Genomic DNA, 21221 nt, shown 5'->3' with positions numbered 1-21221 from the left:
TCAGTGGATGAATGAAAGGAGATAGGAAGCCACTTAAGAGGTATTGGGATGCACAAACTATACTCTGATATCTAACAGAATAACACAATGGGTAGTCTGCAGAACAGAAGACCAAGGGTCTTGAAATATATATTAATGAAATATTTATTTCTAGTTCAGCTCATAGCAATGGCATTTTAAATATCCTATGTTAACAAAAGTACCACGTCCTCAATCCCCTTTTACAAAATAATCAAAGCTAAATTAAGTACAGTGTAAAGTAACTACAGTGTAGTACCTTCCAAATTGAGGCAGCCGCTGAGGGTTTATACTATAAGAGACAAAAAAAATGTGCATACATGTACTACAATTGACATACTTGGACTAGCTATGCTTAATGTCATTTACAGTTACTGGCTTCATGAAAGAAGAATGCACTTCAGTGTTTCAACAAACAGCACTAAACAAACATTTAATTCAACATTAAAACTGACCATTTTAAATAATGAAAAACAATGCAATATTAACAAATAAAATTAAAACATACAGCTAGTAAGGCTAGTTTTCTTAGTACATTATTTGCTTCATATAGAATTTTAAAAAAACTCACTACACACACATCCTTAAACGTAGACTCTGCAATATGACATCATCATACACAGCGGGGCGGCTTCCTGCTCTAAACAGAATTCAATCTGCCCTTAGGAAGAGCCAATACGGTCAGTCTTGGCAGAATTCAATTGTTTTGTTTATTTCTGCAAGCAGGAAGTGTACCCTGCTCTGTATGATGTCATATTGTGGACTCTACCTTTAATCTAATACAGGTTTAGCTATTTCTCTCTTGACATTGAGCTCCCAGTCTTCACACTGTTGCATAACATTTTAATATGTTAGGACTTGACTTCTGTTCCCTATGCTTCATGTAGTGCAGAATTACTTAGGACCATCTCTGTGAGCAATAATTGGCTGTGGTGAAGTCGTTATGACCCAAACTCAATTGTTTCCTGGGTGATGGCTTTGAACTCATAGTTTCCCCTTCCGTCCATGTGCAGGTAGTACTGGAGAAGAGACAGAAATCACTGGTTAGGTGTTCTTTCTTAAAGGTCCTTTTAAATATTTGGAACGTATTTTAACCTATATAAAATAGATGTAAACTCTCTTAAAATTAAAAAAGGACAAAAGAACAGGGCTTTAGTATTCACCTGCATTTTACGTTTCATCGTTCGGTGTGAAAGGACTTACCTCATGGTGCTTCCACAAAGACTTCCTGTGAGAAACCGTGAACAACGTGATGCCCACCTGGGGAAAGGTAAATATGACATCCCATAAGCTCGGAAAACACTTTCTCAGTCTTCTGTAAGTTTATTTAACTAGGCAAATCAGTTAAATTATTTTTACAATGACGGCCTACCAAAAGGCAAAAGTCCTTTAAAGATTAAAAATAGGAAAAAACACACATCACGACAAGAGAGACAACACTACATAAAGAGATACCTAAGACAACAACATGGTAGCAACACAACATGGTACAAACATTATTGGGCACAAACAACAGCACAAAGGGCAAGAAGGTAGAGACAATAACACATCACATCAAGTTACCATGCATCAGTTTCCTTGGATCTTTTTCATTCCTCTTTCACAATGTGCACATAAATAATAGATTTTTAAATAATTATCATTATATTGACAAAATGGCCTATTTAATGTATAATCTTCATTATTAGTCCACGGTGTTGTATCTTACCGTCCTACAGTGGCTGTAGATGAAGTCCTCCACATCTACACTCACAGCACTGGTGCACTCATCCAGGATGGCAAACTGGGGCTTATGGTAGAACAGACGGGCCATCTAGATACCAGAGAGAGCAAGAGAGTGTGAGCGAGAGAGAGAGAGTCCAATCAATGAAAAGCTACATTTACCCATTTTACAGCCATATGTGCTTGTAAAATGGTCTTAAACGTCATGGCAACATAAATGGAGTGAAGTGCTATGCCGCTAGCAGAATTAGTCTGGCATAGAAAAAGACAAAACAACTACACGTGTCTACACTATTCTGTTTTGTTTTTTTTAGGAAATGAGCAGTGACTTACAGCCATCCTCTGTTTCTCTCCTCCACTGAGGACGTCCATCCAGTCCTGGACTGTGTCCCAGCTGCCCTCCCTCTCCAGGATGTGACCAAGCTGGACGTTGTCCAGGTACTCCTTCAGCACCTGTTCCCCAGCACAACACACACATCCCATTACACACACACAAAGAGAGAGACGCACAGATACGTACAAGCACGCCAGTATACCACACTGTCAGCAAACAGCATGCATAGCTTAGTGTTATCCTCAGACATACCACACCCTACTGACAGAGGCCACATACAGCACACTGTTCTTTCTTCTTGAGAAGCATTACAACCATTGGTCCAGAAAAAGGCTGCTGTGATTGGATATATGATCCAGTAATGAGCTGATGTGATTAGATAGTTAGTCTACCTTATCAAAGGTGCCCTTCCTCCTCTGGTCCTCCACTGTATCTGGGTAGATCACCTGATCCCTCAGAGAGCCCAGGGTCATGTATGGCCTCTGGGGAACATAGAAGAGTTTCCCTCGCTCAGGTTTGGTGAGACGGCCACCAAACAGAGGCCAGAGCTGAGAAACAGACACATCCATTACTACTCATGAATGTAAAACAGTCAACACTACAGCAACATAACAGGCTTTTTCAGCAATTGTTGATTCCTCATACCTCTCCCAGGACTCTGAAGAGTGAGCTCTTCCCACAGCCGTTGGGGCCACACACCAAGACGTTTGTCCCTGACGTCACCTTAGGTTAGCAGGGGATGGGAAGGCACAGTTCAGCCGTTTGCACTTACAGATTAACCAGTCCCTCGACCGTCAAAAGTCTAGTCTTTCGATTTCATGAATTGTATAAATTGGTTCAGTACTGAGTTGCTCCTAGGTGGGATTGAGATACTCACCTCAAAGCTGAGGTCTTTGATAAGAATGTCCCCATTGGGCGTTGCAAGAGGTGTATGCTCAAACCTGAGACACAAGTACAACGTCAAACCAGGTAGTACCTACTTTCATTAAGCGTGTTAATCATGTTTATTCTATTGCTATAACACATGTATCTGTCAGACACATACTTAATAATCTTGTCTTTGTGGATGATTTCACCACTTCCTGGGACCAAGGTGATTCTATCTTGTAATTCACCATCTGAAAATGTGACAAAAAAATCTAAAGCAATCATCTCTCACATCAACTAGTAAAATGTTCTCATGTTCCTGCATTAGAGTACTACAACATGAAACTGCTATCCAACAACAATAATATCATCAATACATTATCAGGGAACATGCAGCGGGCACCTCTTCCTCCTTGTTGAGAGACCATGGTCCTCTCGTATTTCCCAGAGTTCAGCTCTTTCAGGACTTTCATGATCTCGGTGATGCGAGCTGTGAACCTGTAGGGGGACAGCAGGGGTCATTGAGGAGGGGACAGCAGGGGTCATTGAGGAGGGGACAGCACGGGTCATTGAGGAGGGGACAGCAGGGGTCATTGAGGAGGGGACAGCACGGGTCATTGAGGAGGGGACAGCACGGGTCATTGAGGAGGGGACAGCACGGGTCATTGAGGAGGGGACAGCAGGGGTCATTGAGGAGGGGACAGCACGGGTCATTGAGGAGGGGACAGCAGGGGTCATTGAGGAGGGGACAGCAGGGGTCATTGAGGAGGGGACAGCAGGGGTCATTGAGGAGGGGACAGCAGGGGTCATTGAGGAGGGGACAGCAGGGGTCATTGAGGAGGGGACAGCACGGGTCAGTGAGGAGGGGACAGCACGGGTCATTGAGGAGGGGACAGCACGGGTCATTGAGGAGGGGACAGCAGGGGTCAGTGAGGGGACAGCAGGGGTCAGTGAGGAGGGGACAGCACGGGTCAGTGAGGAGGGGACAGCAGGGGTCATTGAGGAGGGGACAGCAGGGGTCATTGAGGAGGGGACAGCAGGGGTCATTGAGGAGGGGACAGCAGGGGTCATTGAGGAGGGGACAGCAGGGGTCATTGAGGAGGGGACAGCAGGGGTCATTGAGGAGGGGACAGCAGGGGTCATTGAGGAGGGGACAGCAGGGGTCATTGAGGAGGGGACAGCAGGGGTCATTGAGGAGGGGACAGCACGGGTCATTGAGGAGGGGACAGCAGGGGTCATTGAGGAGGGGACAGCACGGGTCATTGAGGAAGGGACAGCACGGGTCATTGAGGAGGGGACAGCACGGGTCATTGAGGAGGGGACAGCACGGGTCATTGAGGAGGGGACAGCACGGGTCATTGAGGAGGGGACAGCACGGGTCATTGAGGAGGGGACAGCAGGGGTCATTGAGGAGGGGACAGCAGGGGTCATTGAGGAGGGGACAGCAGGGGTCATTGAGGAGGGGACAGCACGGGTCATTGAGGAGGGGACAGCAGGGGTCATTGAGGAGGGGACAGCAGGGGTCATTGAGGAGGGGACAGCAGGGGTCATTGAGGAGGGGACAGCAGGGGTCATTGAGGAGGGGACAGCAGGGGTCATTGAGGAGGGGACAGCACGGGTCATTGAGGAGGGGACAGCAGGGGTCAGTGAGGAGGGGACAGCACGGGTCATTGAGGAGGGGACAGCACGGGTCATTGAGGAGGGGACAGCAGGGGTCATTGAGGAGGGGACAGCACGGGTCAGTGAGGAGGGGACAGCACGGGTCATTGAGGAGGGGACAGCACGGGTCATTGAGGGGACAGCACGGGTCATTGAGGGGACAGCACGGGTCATTGAGGAGGGGACAGCACGGGTCATTGAGGAGGGGACAGCACGGGTCATTGAGGGGGGGACAGCACGGGTCATTGAGGAGGGGACAGCACGGGTCATTGAGGAGGGGACAGCACGGGTCATTGAGGAGGGGACAGCACGGGTCATTGAGGAGGGGACAGCACGGGTCATTGAGGAGGGGACAGCACGGGTCATTGAGGAGGGGACAGCACGGGTCATTGAGGAGGGGACAGCACGGGTCATTGAGGAGGGGACAGCAGGGGTCATTGAGGGGACAGCACGGGTCATTGAGGAGGGGACAGCAGGGGTCATTGAGGAGGGGACAGCAGGGGTCATTGAGGAGGGGACAGCAGGGGTCATTGAGGAGGGGACAGCAGGGGTCATTGAGGAGGGGACAGCAGGGGTCATTGAGGAGGGGACAGCACGGGTCATTGAGGAGGGGACAGCAGGGGTCATTGAGGAGGGGACAGCAGGGGTCATTGAGGAGGGGACAGCAGGGGTCATTGAGGAGGGGACAGCAGGGGTCATTGAGGAGGGGACAGCAGGGGTCATTGAGGGGACAGCAGGGGTCATTGAGGGGACAGCAGGGGTCATTGAGGAGGGGACAGCAGGGGTCATTGAGGAGGGGACAGCACGGGTCATTGAGGAGGGGACAGCAGGGGTCATTGAGGGGACAGCAGGGGTCATTGAGGAGGGGACAGCACGGGTCATTGAGGAGGGGACAGCAGGGGTCATTGAGGAGGGGACAGCAGGGGTCATTGAGGGGACAGCACGGGTCATTGAGGAGGGGACAGCAGGGGTCATTGAGGAGGGGACAGCAGGGGTCATTGAGGAGGGGACAGCAGGGGTCATTGAGGAGGGGACAGCAGGGGTCAGTGAGGAGGGGACAGCAGATGGAGGGAAAGAAGAACAAGTGGAGCAATCTCAGACCATTAAACCAGTGAACAATTGAACTGGTCTCAGATCTGTTTGTGCTCTTACCGTCTCCATTGCTGTCATTATCAGGCCAAACAGTCTTGCCTCACAGCAATATTCAAATATGAACATTAATGAGAACAGAGGATTGGATCCTAATTTGATAACCCCCACAACTATGCAAATATTGGAACTCTATCGCAATAACTGACAGGAAGTTGACATGATAGCACAAACAGACTGGCATTCAGACTACCAGTGAACCACCAAACCATTGAACCACCGAACCAATGAACCATTGCACCAGTTGAACCAATTGTGAGATAGGAGCATTGTGTATGACTGACCCAGAGAGCCTGCTCATCTCTCTGCCAGCCAGGACGATCCTGCCCAGGGCCTGAGACATGCTCAGCAACATACGCCCACTCTGGTAATAGTCCTGAATGAGAACGAGGGAGAGGAGAGACAGGGAAGTTAGGATCTCAACCATCCAGAACACAGACACACACTCTTTGTCTCTCCTCACCTCTAGCAGCTCAGCGTGGGTACTGCGTAGGTGGCGTGGGTGGGTATGGTTCAGGAACGGCCTGCTCACCACCAGGTACCCCACAACAGTGGCAATATCTACAGAGATGGGAAAACCACAAGTAGTTCATTCAGCTATTTTCAGTTAATTCAGCTATATTATCTTACTTCGGATGAGAGAATATGAATAAAGCAATTGATAACAAACTTCAAATCAAAGACATGACAAGTATTCTCACACTTTGCAATGATGCTATCCACGAAACCAGTTGAAAAGCGGAAGACAATGAAATTGTGCAAATGATCCACCTAGGGGTAAAAGGGAATGCAACGTGAGACATTGTATATGCACTGCAGTATAGATATTCTGTGATACCATAGTACAGGGCCCGCAAGTGATTTTATTTGGCCGCCCAACTTTAAATTGTTTTTTTAATGTTGGGTACATAAAAGACTATAAATTCCCCCAGCAAATCAGCTCCAATTGATTTTAATTCTGGGAATCTGTTCCAAAGTATTCCCACGCATAATAGAGAGATATATGTGATCGTATACAAATGTAAGCACGGTATGAAATGATTATGTTTTAGTCAAATATTATATCTGTTTGGGCTTCTTGCGGTCAGTTTGCAGTCTACAAATGATTTGAAATTATGTTCCGGCCCCTGACCATCCACCCAAGAAAAAAATCATCCTCCGGCTGAATCTAGTTGGTGATCCCTGCCATAGTAAGTCAACTACTGCCACTGATACATTTAAAGTCCCTGCCCTCTCACCAGTTTCTGGAAGGTAGAGTGAATGGTCTGTTTCTCCCTCAGGTTTCCATTGTAGAAGGCAATTTCTTCACTGTTGGAAACAAAACATTAAACCTTTAATTTTTCATAGTGGAAAAAGAACATGGAAACAGAAATTCTTTGTCTAAAAAAAGAAGAGAGGGACAGTAGTAAGGAGCGATGTGTGTCCCGACTGACCTGTTGGTGATTAGGCGTGAGTTGACGAATCGGTACTCTCCCTCGTATCTCTGCTCCATCACCGTCATCTTGCCGATGGGCCGCCGCAGACGTGTCAGGATGAGCCCAGAGAACACCAGGTAGCCTATCATACAGGCAGGACCCTGAGGGGAGAGGAAAGTAGAATAGAGACGTTAGAAACTATATTCTGCTGTACGGATGCATTGGAGATTATCATGGTCATTCTTTCAATTTAAACTACATAAGCCTAACTGTAGGACAACTCCAGAGATCCATAGAAGGCTACATTAGACAAAGCAAGACTCACCTGTGGCCCGATGGCCGAGGTCAACTTGAAGATGTACAGACCAATGTCCAATAGAGGCTGAAGGGACAGAAAACCTGTCTGATTATCATCATAGGTTCAGTGTACTGTCAATAGCGGTAGATTGTATCAGGCTTTGAGCAGCATTAGTTGTCTCTACAACAGAGGTCTTTTTTAATAGCCTGGTTGAACCCGACTGAATTCTGCACTAACCATTGTTTCATTTGAGTGCAGAATTCGGTCTAGTTTATCCAGGCTATTTAAGTGCAGGTTACCTTGCTGATGTTGGAGTAGAGGTCCACTACACTGTTACAGAACCTCTCAACGTCCTGGGTCAACAGCTGGTCGGGGTTACCGATGCGGTTGTCCAGGTTACCAATCTTATAGTACGTGTAACCTCTGGTGGATGGTGTGGTGAAAACATGAAACAGGATTTGGCAGGTGGGTTATGTATTTTCTATCACTTTGAGTTTATGAAGTCATTATTCATTACACCATTGTAACAGGGTCACTACACTGTAAGTACCTATTGCATTGTGGCTACGAAATGTGTAAGATGAAAGAGGATCAAGGCTAAATCCTTCCAAACTAGCTCTATTGCTAAGGGCTAATCCACTGGGTTATATACGAACTAGAGACAGCGTCCAGAATGGACACCTGTTGTTTTCAGCGTAATCAACTTAAGTTTGCATACGCTGTTTCTGGTTGCTGCCATCATTCTATATCCGTTTTTACTGGGACAACTATACCTGAGCACTAGCGCTCAGTGCGCACTGGACAGACAGCAAGCAGTACCACGCGAACATGCTCCGGGAACTCTGCCAGAACGTGGACAGCTACACAACCCAACCGGCACATCCCCTGGCCAACTGGGCTCAGCATGAATAAATTTTTTCCATATCTTCTGCTGTGAGTGTTGAAAAAGAAAAATCGGCCTCAGTGACAATTAAGTGAATAATTCAATGGTAGTTTTGTGCTCAAAGGTGATGACTTAAGTGTCTTATTAAGAATTTTCAAATGTGACTTCTCTATAGGGCCGTCTATGGGAATTGCTTTCTGGGCCGGACTTCAGTTAAACTGCAATACCGAAGCTGTCATCTGGGCACAGCCAAACGTGTGCTTCCAGTCCGGAACCCGGGGACCTGAGCTAATCTAGTCATCCAGAAACAAATCTCCCGCTACGTGATTTGGGTTGGATGCAAATGTTAACGTCTTTCACAAGAGACAAGCTAAGGGCAGACAGACAGATGTTCTCTCAGAAGTAATATTCTGCAAGAAGTAGGCTTGGGAATGTGATCAGGAGGACTTACTGCAGGTACTCATCATAGAGGTGCTTGGTGAGTCGAACCCGGCAACAGAGCTTCAGTTCATTCAAACCCAGCTTGAGGAAGTTGTTAACCAACGAGATCTGAAACAGGCAAACGGGCCATAATAGCAGTCTCATTTAAAAGCAGTGCATTACATTTTATAGTGCGAGTATACCACTCAATGGAATGTATGCACTGAGTAAATAATCATAAGAATCATGAACACCTCAAAAAACCTCTAATAAATATAGGCCAGGAATCACCAGTCTTATCAGGCAGTTTAAGTATTGACCAAAAATACACACAAAACGCTCTCCCCACTGGGCACAATACTAATACTAATGTAAACCCCCATTCCCAAATCATGAGGTTAACTGTTTTACTGTAAGTTCATTAGTTTATTATCAAATATATTGTATTGAGAAAGTGTAATGTGTAAAATTACACATTATAATGTTAGTTGTATAATAATATATTTTGTTTTAATCTACCGGTAGTAGAGACAATTAAGACAACAAATTAACCACAAAAATAGAAGTATGAAAGTTGCACTTACAAATGGCATGACTTTTATAAAGTTGAACAAGAGTCTCTTGAAATCTTTTGTTGAACGACCAATAATTGCACTGCAAACCAACATCCACAAAGTGAATACACTCACAATGTCACATACAGGGCAAAAGTGGGGTCATTCTACATTGTAAACCAAAGGTGTCTGTGTTTTCAGTGTCTTTTAGTGCACAGAAAAACCCAACACTGGAAGAGCTAGATTGTCCGCACCTTAAAGAGCCACTGAACACGCCAATTGGCACGTGTGTTTTTACTGTCATTAGAAAAACTTGTTTTCAGTCTTGGAGGTGGGTTTCCTAACCGATTCCGCATTTGGTTAATGTTTGTCCCTTATGAGACACTGTAGACTGAGAAGCCTATTTCACTTCCTCAAAATACCCAGCATTAATTTTGTATTTATTTTACCTTTATTTAACCAGGTAGGCTAGTTGAGAACAAGTTCTCATTTACAACTGCGACCTGGCCAAGTTAAAGCAAAGCAGTGCGACACAAACAACAACACAGAGTTACACATGGAATAAACAAACATACAGTCAATAATACAGTAGAAAAGGTCTATATACAGTGTGTGCAAATGAGGTAGGATGAGGGAGGTAAGGCAATAAATAGACCATGGTGGCGAAGTAATTACAATACAGCAATTAAACACTGGAATGATAGATGTGCAGAAGATGAGTGTGCAAGTAGAGATATTGGGATGCAAAGGAGCAAAATAAATAAAATAAATAACAGTACGGGGATGAGGTAGTTGGGCTATTTACAGATGGACTATGTATAGGTACAGTGATCTGTGAGCTGCTCTGACAGCTGGTGCTTAAAGCTAGTGAGGGAGATATGAGTCTCCAGCTTCAGTGAATTTTGCAGTTCGTTCCAGTCATTGGCAGCAGAGAACTGGAAGGAAAGGCGGCCGAAGGAGGAATTGGCTTTGGGGATGACCAGTGAAATATACCTGCTGGAGCGTGTGCTACGGGTGGGTGCTGCTATGGTGACCAGTGAGCTGAGATAAGGCGGGGCTTTAGATGACCTGGAGCCAGTGGGTTTGGCGACGAGTATGAAGCGAGGGCCAGCCAACGAGAGCATACAGGTCGCAGTGGTGGGTAGTTATGTACAGGTGCAGTGATCTGTGAGCTGCTCTGACAGATGGTGCTTAAAGTTAGTGAGGGAGATATGAGTGGAACGATTTTTGCAATTCGTTCCAGTCATTGGCAGCAGAGAACTGGAAGGAAAGGCGGTCAAAGGAGGAATTGGCTTTGGGGGTGACCAGTGAAATAGACCTGCTGGAGCTCGTGCTGCTATGGTGACCAGTGAGCTGAGATAAGGTGGGGCTTTACCAAGCAAAGACTTAGAGGACCTGGAGCCAGTGGGTTTGGCGACGAACATGAAGCGAGGGCCAGCCAACGAGAGCATATAGGTCGCAGTGGTGGGTAGTATATGGGGCTTTGGTGACAAAACGTATGGCACTGTGATAGACTGCATCCAATTTGCTGAGTAGAGTGTTGGAGGCTATTTTGTAAATGACATTGCCGAAGTCAAGGATCGGTAAGATAGTCAGTTTTACGAGGGTATGTTTGGCAGCATGAGTGAAGGACGCTTTGTTGCGAAATAGGAAGCAGATTCTTGATTTAATTTTGGATTGGAGATAATTAATGTGAGTCTGGAAGGAGAGTTTACAGTCTAACCAGACACCTAGGTATTTGTAGTTGTCCACATATTCTAAGTCAGAACCGTCCAGAGTAGTGATGCTGGACGGGCGGGCAGGTGCTGGTAGCGATCGGTTGAAGAGCATGCATTTAGTTGTACTTGCATTTAAGAGCAGTTGGAGGCCACGGAAGGAGAGTTATATGGCATTGAAGCTCGTCTGGAGGTTAGTTAACAGTGTCCAAAGAAGGGCCAGAAGTATACAGAATGGTATCGTCTGAGTAGAGGTGGATCAGAGAATCACCAGCAGCAAAGAGCGACATCATTGATGTATACAGAGAAAATCTAAGATAACTCAAGAACTGTATCATAAATTTAGACTTTTTTGCCGAGGATGCTTTAGTTGCGCAATTTTACATCTAGCTATGGTGTTTGGTGCAGTAGTTCTCAAGTAAACAAATTGCATGACGTGTTATGTAAACAGTCGGCGCTGCTGAGCAGGTCTGCATCACACTCTATGCTATTGTATAGATAGCAATCACTGCAGCTGTTCACCCCATGTTAGTGGGCAAATGGACATCACCAATTTAAATCCCAAACTTAATTAACCCGCTGTGACGCAGAAATGTTACAAACTCTGTTTTAGATGAGATTGACTTTACTTTCCAAATTACCCTATTTACACTTTGTAGTAAATTTTGACACTAGAATACCTGCTTCTGACTCATATCGATGCCACATAGGTCGTTATCAAAGGGATTAGTTGCTTTCAAAGGCAGTCGCTCTTTAAACTGACCCAGCTAGTTGGGCGAGAGTGAGTCACTGGATCTTGCAAAAGGCTTTCACCAGTACCCTGATCAATTACTGAACATTGGAAAAAGCCACTGGTAGAAGGTGAACACAGCAGGATGAGGAGTGCAAAATTGGATGGACACAAAACAAACTAAATAAAGTCTCATTAATAAGTTGGGCCAGTCTAGTCCTGTAGGGCTGCCAGGATCAAATGTCTGTCGATTTTTCCACCCCAAAAACAAAATGAAACCCGCTCTAGAAAATAACCAGGATTATGTTAATAACTGACTAGAAGGTAAATACAGTATTTCAAATATTTTCACGCCTGCAACCCTTCATGACCAGTGATGCCCACAAACACAATTAAACCACAACAACAATACACAAGTGAATTCATAAGCACTTAATCATATTCTGCTTCCAGGCACCCCAGGCAGCAAAGTATTCCATGCAAATGGGCACTGGACACTAGTTTACCCCTGGTATGGCAGCAACATAGTAATAAAAGAGCTTCTTGAAAAGATTGACATCTCTGCTAATGATTCCACTGTGGAGGAATTAAGAGATGATTACAACCTGTCAAATATGATAAATAACAATTCTGCAAAGCTATGTTGAAATTGCTGCTGGCAATGCTGGTGTGCTAGGGGTTTCTATGGAGTCCTACCTCTAGTGCTGAGCGATATGGCCTGAAAAATCATATCTTGATTTTATTCAAAGTCATGGGCGATTCACATCTTTATTTTTTTACGTTTTCTCTTAAACTTTGTTGAACAATTAAAAGGTCAATACACTGATTTCAAACAGTCAGGTCAGGAATAATCTAATGAATTCAGGGCTTGTAAAATTATACCTAGGCTAAATATGCGCCTTCTACAACAATAAGACCCACTAATAATTGTATTATTTTAGCCTGCTTTTGTTGCAATAACCACTGATCTGGCTTTCAAGTCGGTCTATGAAAATGACATTTTTGTTACAAATTGAACAGGAACCATGCATAATGCACATTCAGTAATAATGATTAACTTCTTGTAGCAGGCATTATAGAAAATGAACACAGGTTTCATAAATACGCTCTGAAGCATAAGCCCATGTGCTAGTGAGTAGCCAGCTAATCTTTATATTTAAAGTCTAGCCAACTTGGATCTATTTGCTTGCTAACGAGGTAGAACAGTTGAACTGTTATGACCCTGATGTCCATCTTAAACTGTTTGAACAACATAGCATGTTCACTTTGTTTAGAAATCAAGTGGCCTACCTAGATAAGATTATTTATCAGAATGAGAACGTGTTGCCAATTCCTTATATAAATGCATATTTTTATGCTCATTGCACATTCATAAAACGCAGACTAGACAGCTAGCACAACAGTATGTGGCTAAAATTCTGCAAAAGCGGTACGTGGTACTGCAATGCCGCGTGCGACAGAAATTGAGCATTAACCAACACAAAAACATCCTATGGAGTTCTGCATTAGCATCGAACAGCCCCCGTGATATGCAACTTTTCAGGGAAGCTAGAAACCAATATACACAGGCAGTTAGAAAAGCCAAGGCTAGCTTTTTCAAGCAGAAATTTGCTTCCTGCAACACAAACTCAAAAAAGTTCTGGGACACTGTAAAGTCCATGGAGAATAAGAACACCTCCTCCCAGCTGCCCACTGCACTGAGGACAGGAAACACTCACCACTGATAAATCCACTATAATTGAGAATTTCAATAAGCATTTTTCTATGGCTGGCCATGCTTTCCGCCTGGCTACCCCTACCCCGGTGAACAGCACTGCACCCCCCACAGCAACTCGCCCAAGCCTTCCCCATTTCTCCTTCTCCCAAATCCAGTCAGCTGATGTTCTGAAAGAGCTGCACAATCTGGACCCCTACAAATCAGACAATCTGGACCCTTTCTTTCTAAAATTATCTGCTGAAATTGTTGCAACCCTTATGTCATGACGTTGGCCTGGGGGTAGGTATATGACAGTCATAAATACCTCTCCCCCCTTTTTCCTCTCTCTGCCCTACTGATGTGACATTTGAAAATCCTTTGGTTAACTTCTCTGGGATATGTGGGACGCCAACGTCCCACTTGGCCAAAAGCCAGTAAAAATGCAGAGCGCCAAATTCAAATAAATTACTATAAAAATCAAACTTTAATTAAATCACACATGAAAGATACCAAATTAAAGCTACACTGGTTGTGAATCCAGCCAACATGTCAGAATTCAAATAGGCTTTTTGACGAAAGCAAGCGATGCTATTATCTGAGTTAGCACCATAGTAAACAAAGAGAGAGAAGCATATTTCAACCCTGCAGGCGCGACACAAAACGCAGAAATAAAAACATAATTCATGCCTTACCTTTGACGAGCTTCTGTTGTTGGCACTCCAATATGTCCCATAAACATCACAAATGGTCCTTTTGTTCGATCAATTTCGTCGATATATATCCAAAATGTCCATTTATTTGGCGCGTTTGATCCAGAAAAACACTGGTTCCAACTTGTGAAACGTGACTACAAAATATCTCAAAAGTTACCTGTAAACTTTGCCAAAACATTTCAAACTACTTTTGTAATTCAATTTTAGGTATTTTTTAACGTAAATAATCGATAAAATTGAAGACGGGATGATCTGTGTTCAATACATGATTAAAACAAATTGTAGCTAGCTTTCTGGTCATGCGCCTCTAACAAACAGGACACTTCGAGTGACCCTCGTTCAAGATGGCCGTACTTCTTCATTACACAAAGGAAAAACCCTCAACCAATTTTTAAAGACTGTTGACATCTAGTGGAAGCGGTAGGAACTGCAAGAAGGTCAATTACAAAATCTGTATTCCCAATGAAAATTCATTGAAAAGAGCGTGACCTCAAGAAAAAAAAAATCTGAATGGTTTGTCCTCGGGGTTTAGCCTGCTAAATAAGTTCTGTTATACTCACAGTTTTAGAAACTTCAGAGTGTTTTCTATCCAAATCTGCTAATAATATGCATATCCTATCTTCTGGGGATGAGTAGCTGGCAGTTGAATTTGGGTATGCTTTTCATCCAAACGTGAAAATGCTGCCCCCTATCCTAGAGAAGTTAACATAGAGATTCTGGGAACATCAGAAGGTGGGGGGAAATGAACTATATTCTGGTAATCCGACCAATTGAACATTTGCGGTGGTACTTAATGAATATGATGTCAGTTCGGTTGTCATCTGAGACATTTTCATCAATGATAGGATGACAAACTCTACAGTGGAAAGTCTGCACATTGTAGTTATCGGAGTCACATGGAATTGTTGTTCAATTTAAATGTTTGAATATAAAATTATTGGTGAAGAGATGAAATGTAATTTTAGCTTCCAAATGACAGATTTGGGTTTTCATAAGGTTAGGGCTCTGCTCAATCAGTGGCCGCCCCTGTGAAGAGACATGGGTTATAAAACTTTTCAAACACGCCCTCTTCTCCCTCCACTATATAAAGCCTTGACGAAAATGTAACCTCCTGTTCCAAGTACGTGAGGTCTGCAGCCTCTGCGTTAAAAGGGCAAATAACTATCTGTTCCGAGGAGGATGACGATCCGATATCAGAATGGTTCAGATGTTAACTACAGAACTAAGCCAACCTCAGCGTAAGCTTTGGTTGCGAATGGTATGAACTTTGAACTCTTATTCACTACAGAAGTGATACCTCCTAGCCGTTGAGTTAGCAACAGCAGCTGCAAGCGTGGGCTAAAAAAGAACAGACAGAGTATCCCGTCTACCACACAACAATGTTACTACAACGTATCCAATTTACCAGCAGAGACATTCTTCAAAGGACACGGCCTTTCATCTACCACCAACCTACCGAAGCACAGCTCAGAGTAAATATTTATTGCATTTTCCTTTTCCAAATGGCCGGTAATTTAGAATGCATAAGATACTGTATTTACGATAGAGACACCGCTTCTCCCTTTGTTCCTCGGTCTTCCCGCTCTTTCACTCAAACCCAGCCCATTTTCTTTGTGTAACCAGCTGTCATATCTGTTCCGCCAGCTAGGGACGTTTTCCTTTATGACGTAATTCGTAATCAAGGTATGATTCATTCTGTGTATATGTAATTCTGTGTGATTAGTTAGGTATTTAGTAAATAAATAATTAAACCCAATTTTGTATTGCTGATTCAACTTGTTAGCCAGGGTTCGTGAAGATAACCAAGAATTTACAACTTTCAGATGAGACTGAAATAAGGTGACGATTAATATTGACTGCTATTGATGTAAAATATTACTAGGTCTTTAAGAGTTTATTCGGAAGATAACAGCTCTATAAATATTATTTTGTGGTGCCCCGACATTCTAGTTAATTACATTTACATGATTAGCTCAATCAGGTAATAATAATTACAGAGAAAGGATTTTATAGAATAGCATGTCATATCACTTATATCATATCACTTAATCCGGCATAGCCAAAGACATGACACCTATTACAGCCTGTTCAACCTCTCTTTCGTATCGTCTGAGATCCCCAAAGATTGGAACGCTGCTGCGGTCATCCCCCTCTTCAAAGGGGGGACACTCTAGACCCAAACTGCTACAGACCTATATCTATCCTACCCTGCCTTTCTAAGGTCTTCGAAAGCCAAGTCAACAAACAGATTACCGACCATTTCGAATCCCACCATACCTTCTCCGCTATGCAATCTGGTTTCAGAGCTGGTCATGGATGCACCTCAGCCACGCTCAAGGTCCTAAACGATATCCTAACCGCCATCGATAAGAAACAATACTGTGCAGCCGTATTCATTGACCTGGCCAAGGCTTTCGACTCTGCCAATCACCACATCCTCATCAGCAGACTCGATAGCCTTGGTTTCTCAAATGATTGCCTCGCCTGGTTCACCAACTACTTCTCTGACAGAGTTCAGTGTGTCAAATCGGAGGGCCTGTTGTCCGGGCCTCTGGCAGTCTCTATGGGGGTGCCACAGGGTTCAATTCTTGGACCGACTCTCTTCTCTGTATACATCAATGATGTCGCTCTTGCTGCTGGTGAGTCTCTGATCCACCTCTACGCAGACGACACCATTCTGTATACTTCTGGCCCTTCTTTGGACACTGTGTTAACAACCCTCCAGACAAGCTTCAATGCCCTACAACTCCCCTTCCGTGGCCTCCAATTGCTCTTAACTACAAGTTAAACTAAATGCATGCTCTTCAACCGATCGCTGCCTGCACCTGCCCGCCCGTCCAACATCACTACTCTGGATGGTTCTGACTTAGAATATGTGGACAACTACAAATACCTAGGTGTCTGGTTAGACTGTAAACTCTCCTTCCAGACTCACAAACATCTCCAATCCAAAGTTAAATCTAGAATTGGCTTCTTATTTCGCAACAAAGCATCCTTCACTCATGCGGCCAAACATACCCTCGTAAAACTGACCATCCTACCGATCCTCGACTTCGGCGATGTCATTTACAAAATAGCCTCCAACACCCTACTCAATAAACTGGATGCAGTCTATCACAGTGCCATCCGTTTTGTCACCAAAGCCCCATATACTACCCACCACTGCGACCTGTACGCTCTCGTTGGCTGGCCCTCGCTTCATACTCGTCACCAAACCCACTGGCTCCAGGTCATCTACAAGACCCTGCTAGGTAAAGTCCCCCCTTATCTCAGCTCGCTGGTCACCATAGCAGCACCCACCTGTAGCACGCACTCCAGCAGGTATATCTCTCTGGTCACCCCCAAAACCAATTCTTCCTTTGGCCGCCTCTCCTTCCAGTTCTCTGCTGCCAATGACTGGAATGAACTACAAAAATCTCTGAAACTGGAAACACTTATCTCCCTCACTAGCTTTAAGCACCAGCTGTCAGAGCAGCTCACAGATTACTGCACCTGTACATAGCCCATCTATAATTTAGCCCAAACAACTACCTCTCCCCCTACTGTATTTATTTATTTTGCTCCTTTGCACCCCCTTATTTCTATCTCTACTTTGCACATTCTTCCACTGCAAATCTATCATTCCAGTGTTTTACTTGTTATATTGTATTTACTTCGCCACCATGGCCTTTTTTTTTTCTATACCTCCCTTATCTCACCTCATTTGCTCACATTGTATAGACTTATTTTTCTACTGTATTATTGACCATGTGTAACTCTGTGTTGTTGTTGTATGTGTCGAACTGCTTTGCTTTATCTTGGCCAGGTCGCAATTGTAAATGAGAACTTGTTCTCAACTTGCCTACCTGGTTAAATAAAATAAAAATGTATTTTCCACATGTTCATTGATACTCTCGTTTTAGTAGGGTCTCCTCTGTTCTACATTTTGGCAGTTGAGACAAAAAGGGTATCGTTAGAAAATGTAAGTTCTCCTCTAATACAGTAAAATAACGTCTCTAAGCGTTTCGGTGTCCATACGACTGATTATGTTGGACCAAACCTCAAATACCGAGTTTAAACTGCTTGTTGTCAGGGTGAAGTTATCATTTGTCTGTGTTGTTGTAAGTGGCAGGGGGAGGGGCTTGGTGCCTGTGTACGAGTGGGAAGGTGCACAGAGCACAGAAGGAGTCGAGACCAAAAAGACAGAACACTTATAAAAACAAACACAACATTTTTAAAAAACTAGATTTTTGCGATACAGGCATTTGGAACATCGACCTGAAACATTAGATATTTTGCCCAGCCCTACCTACCTCTCGATCATGGTGCCATTCTGGATCATCCACACATCACAGTAGGTTCTGGCCACCAGCATGGCAGCGATGAGGAGACAGTATCCTGACTGTGGAGAGGTAGATTACCAGAAATAGGTCAACACAAGTGATCGGGAGATGTGTGGAGATGTTACACAATACACTTCCTTACATTAAGTGAAATGTAATTCCAATCAAGATGAAAATGTTGGAGTGCATTCAAAGTCATCAAGTTTGTAGAAGAGCTCTTACCTCTTTGCAGAACACTCCAGGAACCATGATCTTCACTATCTTCAGGATACGTGCAAAGAACACCTTGTCCACCACCGTCCTTTCCTTCTTGGCCTCCTGACACACATCATACCAAACATTTACAGATTAATCCGATAAATAAACCCCTTCAAATCTCACCAGCTCAGTCCTACTGGTTAATCTGGTAAAGGCATGTGGATATTGACATTATTGCCAAAATGTTGTCCCTGGGTGTGGTAAGACAGGGGTTCCCAAACTTTTTCACTCTGGCCCCCCTTCCAGCCTTGGGGAAGATCCCGCGCAAGCGCCATGTCCATTTCTATTGACACAAACACTGCTCGTGACACAAACTGTTCACATCCCTCTTGTTGGTGGAAAGAATTTTGCAGGTTTCAAGCTTATTTCCTGCAATTCTATGCAATTTGACATGGGGTGCAAAGAACCTTCAGCAGTTTTAAAGCAAATTTTCTTGCAATTCTATACATTTTGGCATGTTATGTGTATTCATGTGCTATTTGAGTGACAAAAAATTACAACACTATCTATGGGTTAAAAAAAAAAAATGTTAGCTGACATGGGCTAGTTGATCTGGACATTTCTGACAAGTTATAAATAGCTCTCTAAGGTATGCAATGACTAACATGACAAGAGGAACTGATGATGCACTACCCAATTTTGAAATTGCACCTTGTGCATTTTACTATTACAACTTTCAAGAGTAAGTTTAAAGCCGGACTAAGTTTCTAAAATAAATAAATAAATGTTAAAATATATATATATTTCAACAGGACAATGTTTTTCAACAGGACAATGACCCAACACACCTCCAGGCTGTGTAAGGGCTATTTGACCAAGGAGAATGATGGAGTGCTGCATCAGATGACCTGGCCTCCACAATCACCCCAATTGAGATGGTTTGAGATGAGTTTGACCGCAGAGGGAAGGAAAAGCAGCCAACAAGTGCTCAGCATATGTGGGAACTCCAAGACTGTTGGAAAAGCATTCCCGGTGAAGCTGGTTGAGAGAATGCCAAGAGTGTGCAAAGCTGTCATCAAGGCAAAGGGTGGCTACTTTGAAGAATTCCAGATATAAAATATATTTTGATTTGTTGAAAAACTTTTTGGTTACTACATGAGCCCATATGTGTTATTTCATATTTGATGTCTTCACTATTATTCTACAATGTAGAAAATTGTTAAAATAAAGAAAAAAAATACTATGGTAAGAGAGAGATTTCAACATTGAGTGTTGTAAGAATCTTACAACTCAGTAGTTGGTAACATTTCCTGAATACAAACACTTACATCTTTGCTCAACTGTAGTTCTGATGATCTTTTCACCCTAAACATAAAACAGTAAATGAAACCAATCAATGGTACCGAAAGACACACAACACACTCATATTACTTTGTTAGCTAGACCTTGGGATCCTGACCACCCAGCTATAACAGGCAATTCAATAATAGCCCCACAGGACCTCTGAGTGTCAGTAGAGAACATTTACTCCATAAACTACTAGCTACCTAAAAGTGTTAAAACAACATAACAGAAATCTCTGATTCAATGTCATCATACTGCAACTTGTCTCAGTTACATTTTGTCTGACAAGTGCCGCGTTCAAAACTACTGGGAACTCGGAAATCTCCGAATTAAGTGCGTTCAAAACAACTGGGAATTCGGCAAAAAAAAACTATCTCCAGCTGGGAAAATCGTTAAGAACGGTCATCCAACTCGGGAACTCGCGACTCTTCCTAGAGCTCCGACTTTCCGAACTGAAGATCACTGACGTCATGATTTGACCTCTTACTTTCCCCTAGTTCCCAGTTGTCTTCAACGCGACATTACTAGCTAGCCAATGTTGGCTACATCAGTTTAGCATTATGATGGCCCGTCATCTAGCTAATCTTACTTTAGCTACGAAATAGTTGTCAAGTTTTTAACTTAGCTACCCATTTATCTTGGCAGCATGTCTTTTCCTCTTGAGAAGATACAAGGCAACGATTGTGGCGCCTGCTACAGTGCAGTTCTTAGCTGTCAAGTATTTACTGATCGCCGCCATGTTTTCATCTGTCGACCGACCAAAGAAGTAACGAGATGCATGCTGGGGTAGCTACCTGGCTGGCGTGCTAGCATAATGAGCTATATGGTGCAACATTTCAGTATATCAGACAAATGCAATGCATATATCTTATGAATAAACCGTTTTAGCCAAGGGCAAAAAAGTCAGCATGTCCTTTATCTTCAGTAAATCATGCTAGCTTTGTGTGTCAACATTGCATTTTCACTTCTGTTTTCATTTCAAACTCAGCGACATTTGGCAGGAGAAAACCGGAAGCAAATCCTTCAAATTAAAAGTAGTAAGGACTCTTAGAGAAAATACTACACACTAATGAAGACAATTCCAATTTCGTATGAACACGAGCAACTATAGAATGCTACAGCAACCTCCTTATTGTAGCGTTATTTTTCCATATGGCTTTTATTTTGCAATATGGCTAAACAAA

At 43.7% G+C, this 21221-nt stretch overlaps 1 protein-coding gene across 1 annotated transcript; it reads right to left on the bottom strand.

The window, feature by feature from the left end:
• Positions 1–126: 126 nt before the first annotated feature.
• Positions 127–20784, bottom strand: LOC120020438 (ATP-binding cassette sub-family D member 3-like). The gene is made up of 22 exons (XM_038964101.1): positions 20667–20784; positions 20022–20058; positions 18718–18813; positions 18466–18554; positions 9350–9419; positions 8797–8894; positions 7762–7885; positions 7490–7546; positions 7183–7325; positions 6988–7057; positions 6451–6520; positions 6213–6310; positions 6034–6125; positions 3345–3439; positions 3120–3192; positions 2952–3015; positions 2720–2797; positions 2467–2622; positions 2074–2193; positions 1727–1831; positions 1222–1278; positions 127–1037 (listed from the first exon to the last, which is right to left on the bottom strand). Exons 1-22 carry the CDS (start codon positions 20774–20776, stop codon positions 960–962), a joined length of 1980 nt encoding a protein of 659 aa, XP_038820029.1. The 5' UTR covers positions 20777–20784; the 3' UTR covers positions 127–959.
• Between the last annotated feature and the right edge of the window lie 437 nt (positions 20785–21221).

The sequence above is a fragment of the Salvelinus namaycush genome, chromosome 25, assembly GCF_016432855.1.
Source record: "Salvelinus namaycush isolate Seneca chromosome 25, SaNama_1.0, whole genome shotgun sequence".
Lineage (NCBI taxonomy): Eukaryota > Metazoa > Chordata > Actinopteri > Salmoniformes > Salmonidae > Salvelinus > Salvelinus namaycush.
The sequence above is the reverse complement of the archived record's forward strand: the minus strand, read 5'-3'. Positions and strand labels throughout refer to the sequence as shown.

Coding starts and splice junctions, on each gene's coding strand:
- LOC120020438 (XM_038964101.1), bottom strand. CDS start 20,776: ATGGCGGCGATCAGTAAATACTTGACAGCTAAGAACTGCACTGTAGCA. Junction 18,555..18,717: donor CTGGAGTGTTCTGCAAAGAG/GTAAGAGCTCTT, acceptor ACCTCTCCACAG/TCAGGATACTGTCTCCTCAT. Junction 3,193..3,344: donor CTCTCAACAAGGAGGAAGAG/GTGCCCGCTGCA, acceptor TCACATTTTCAG/ATGGTGAATTACAAGATAGA.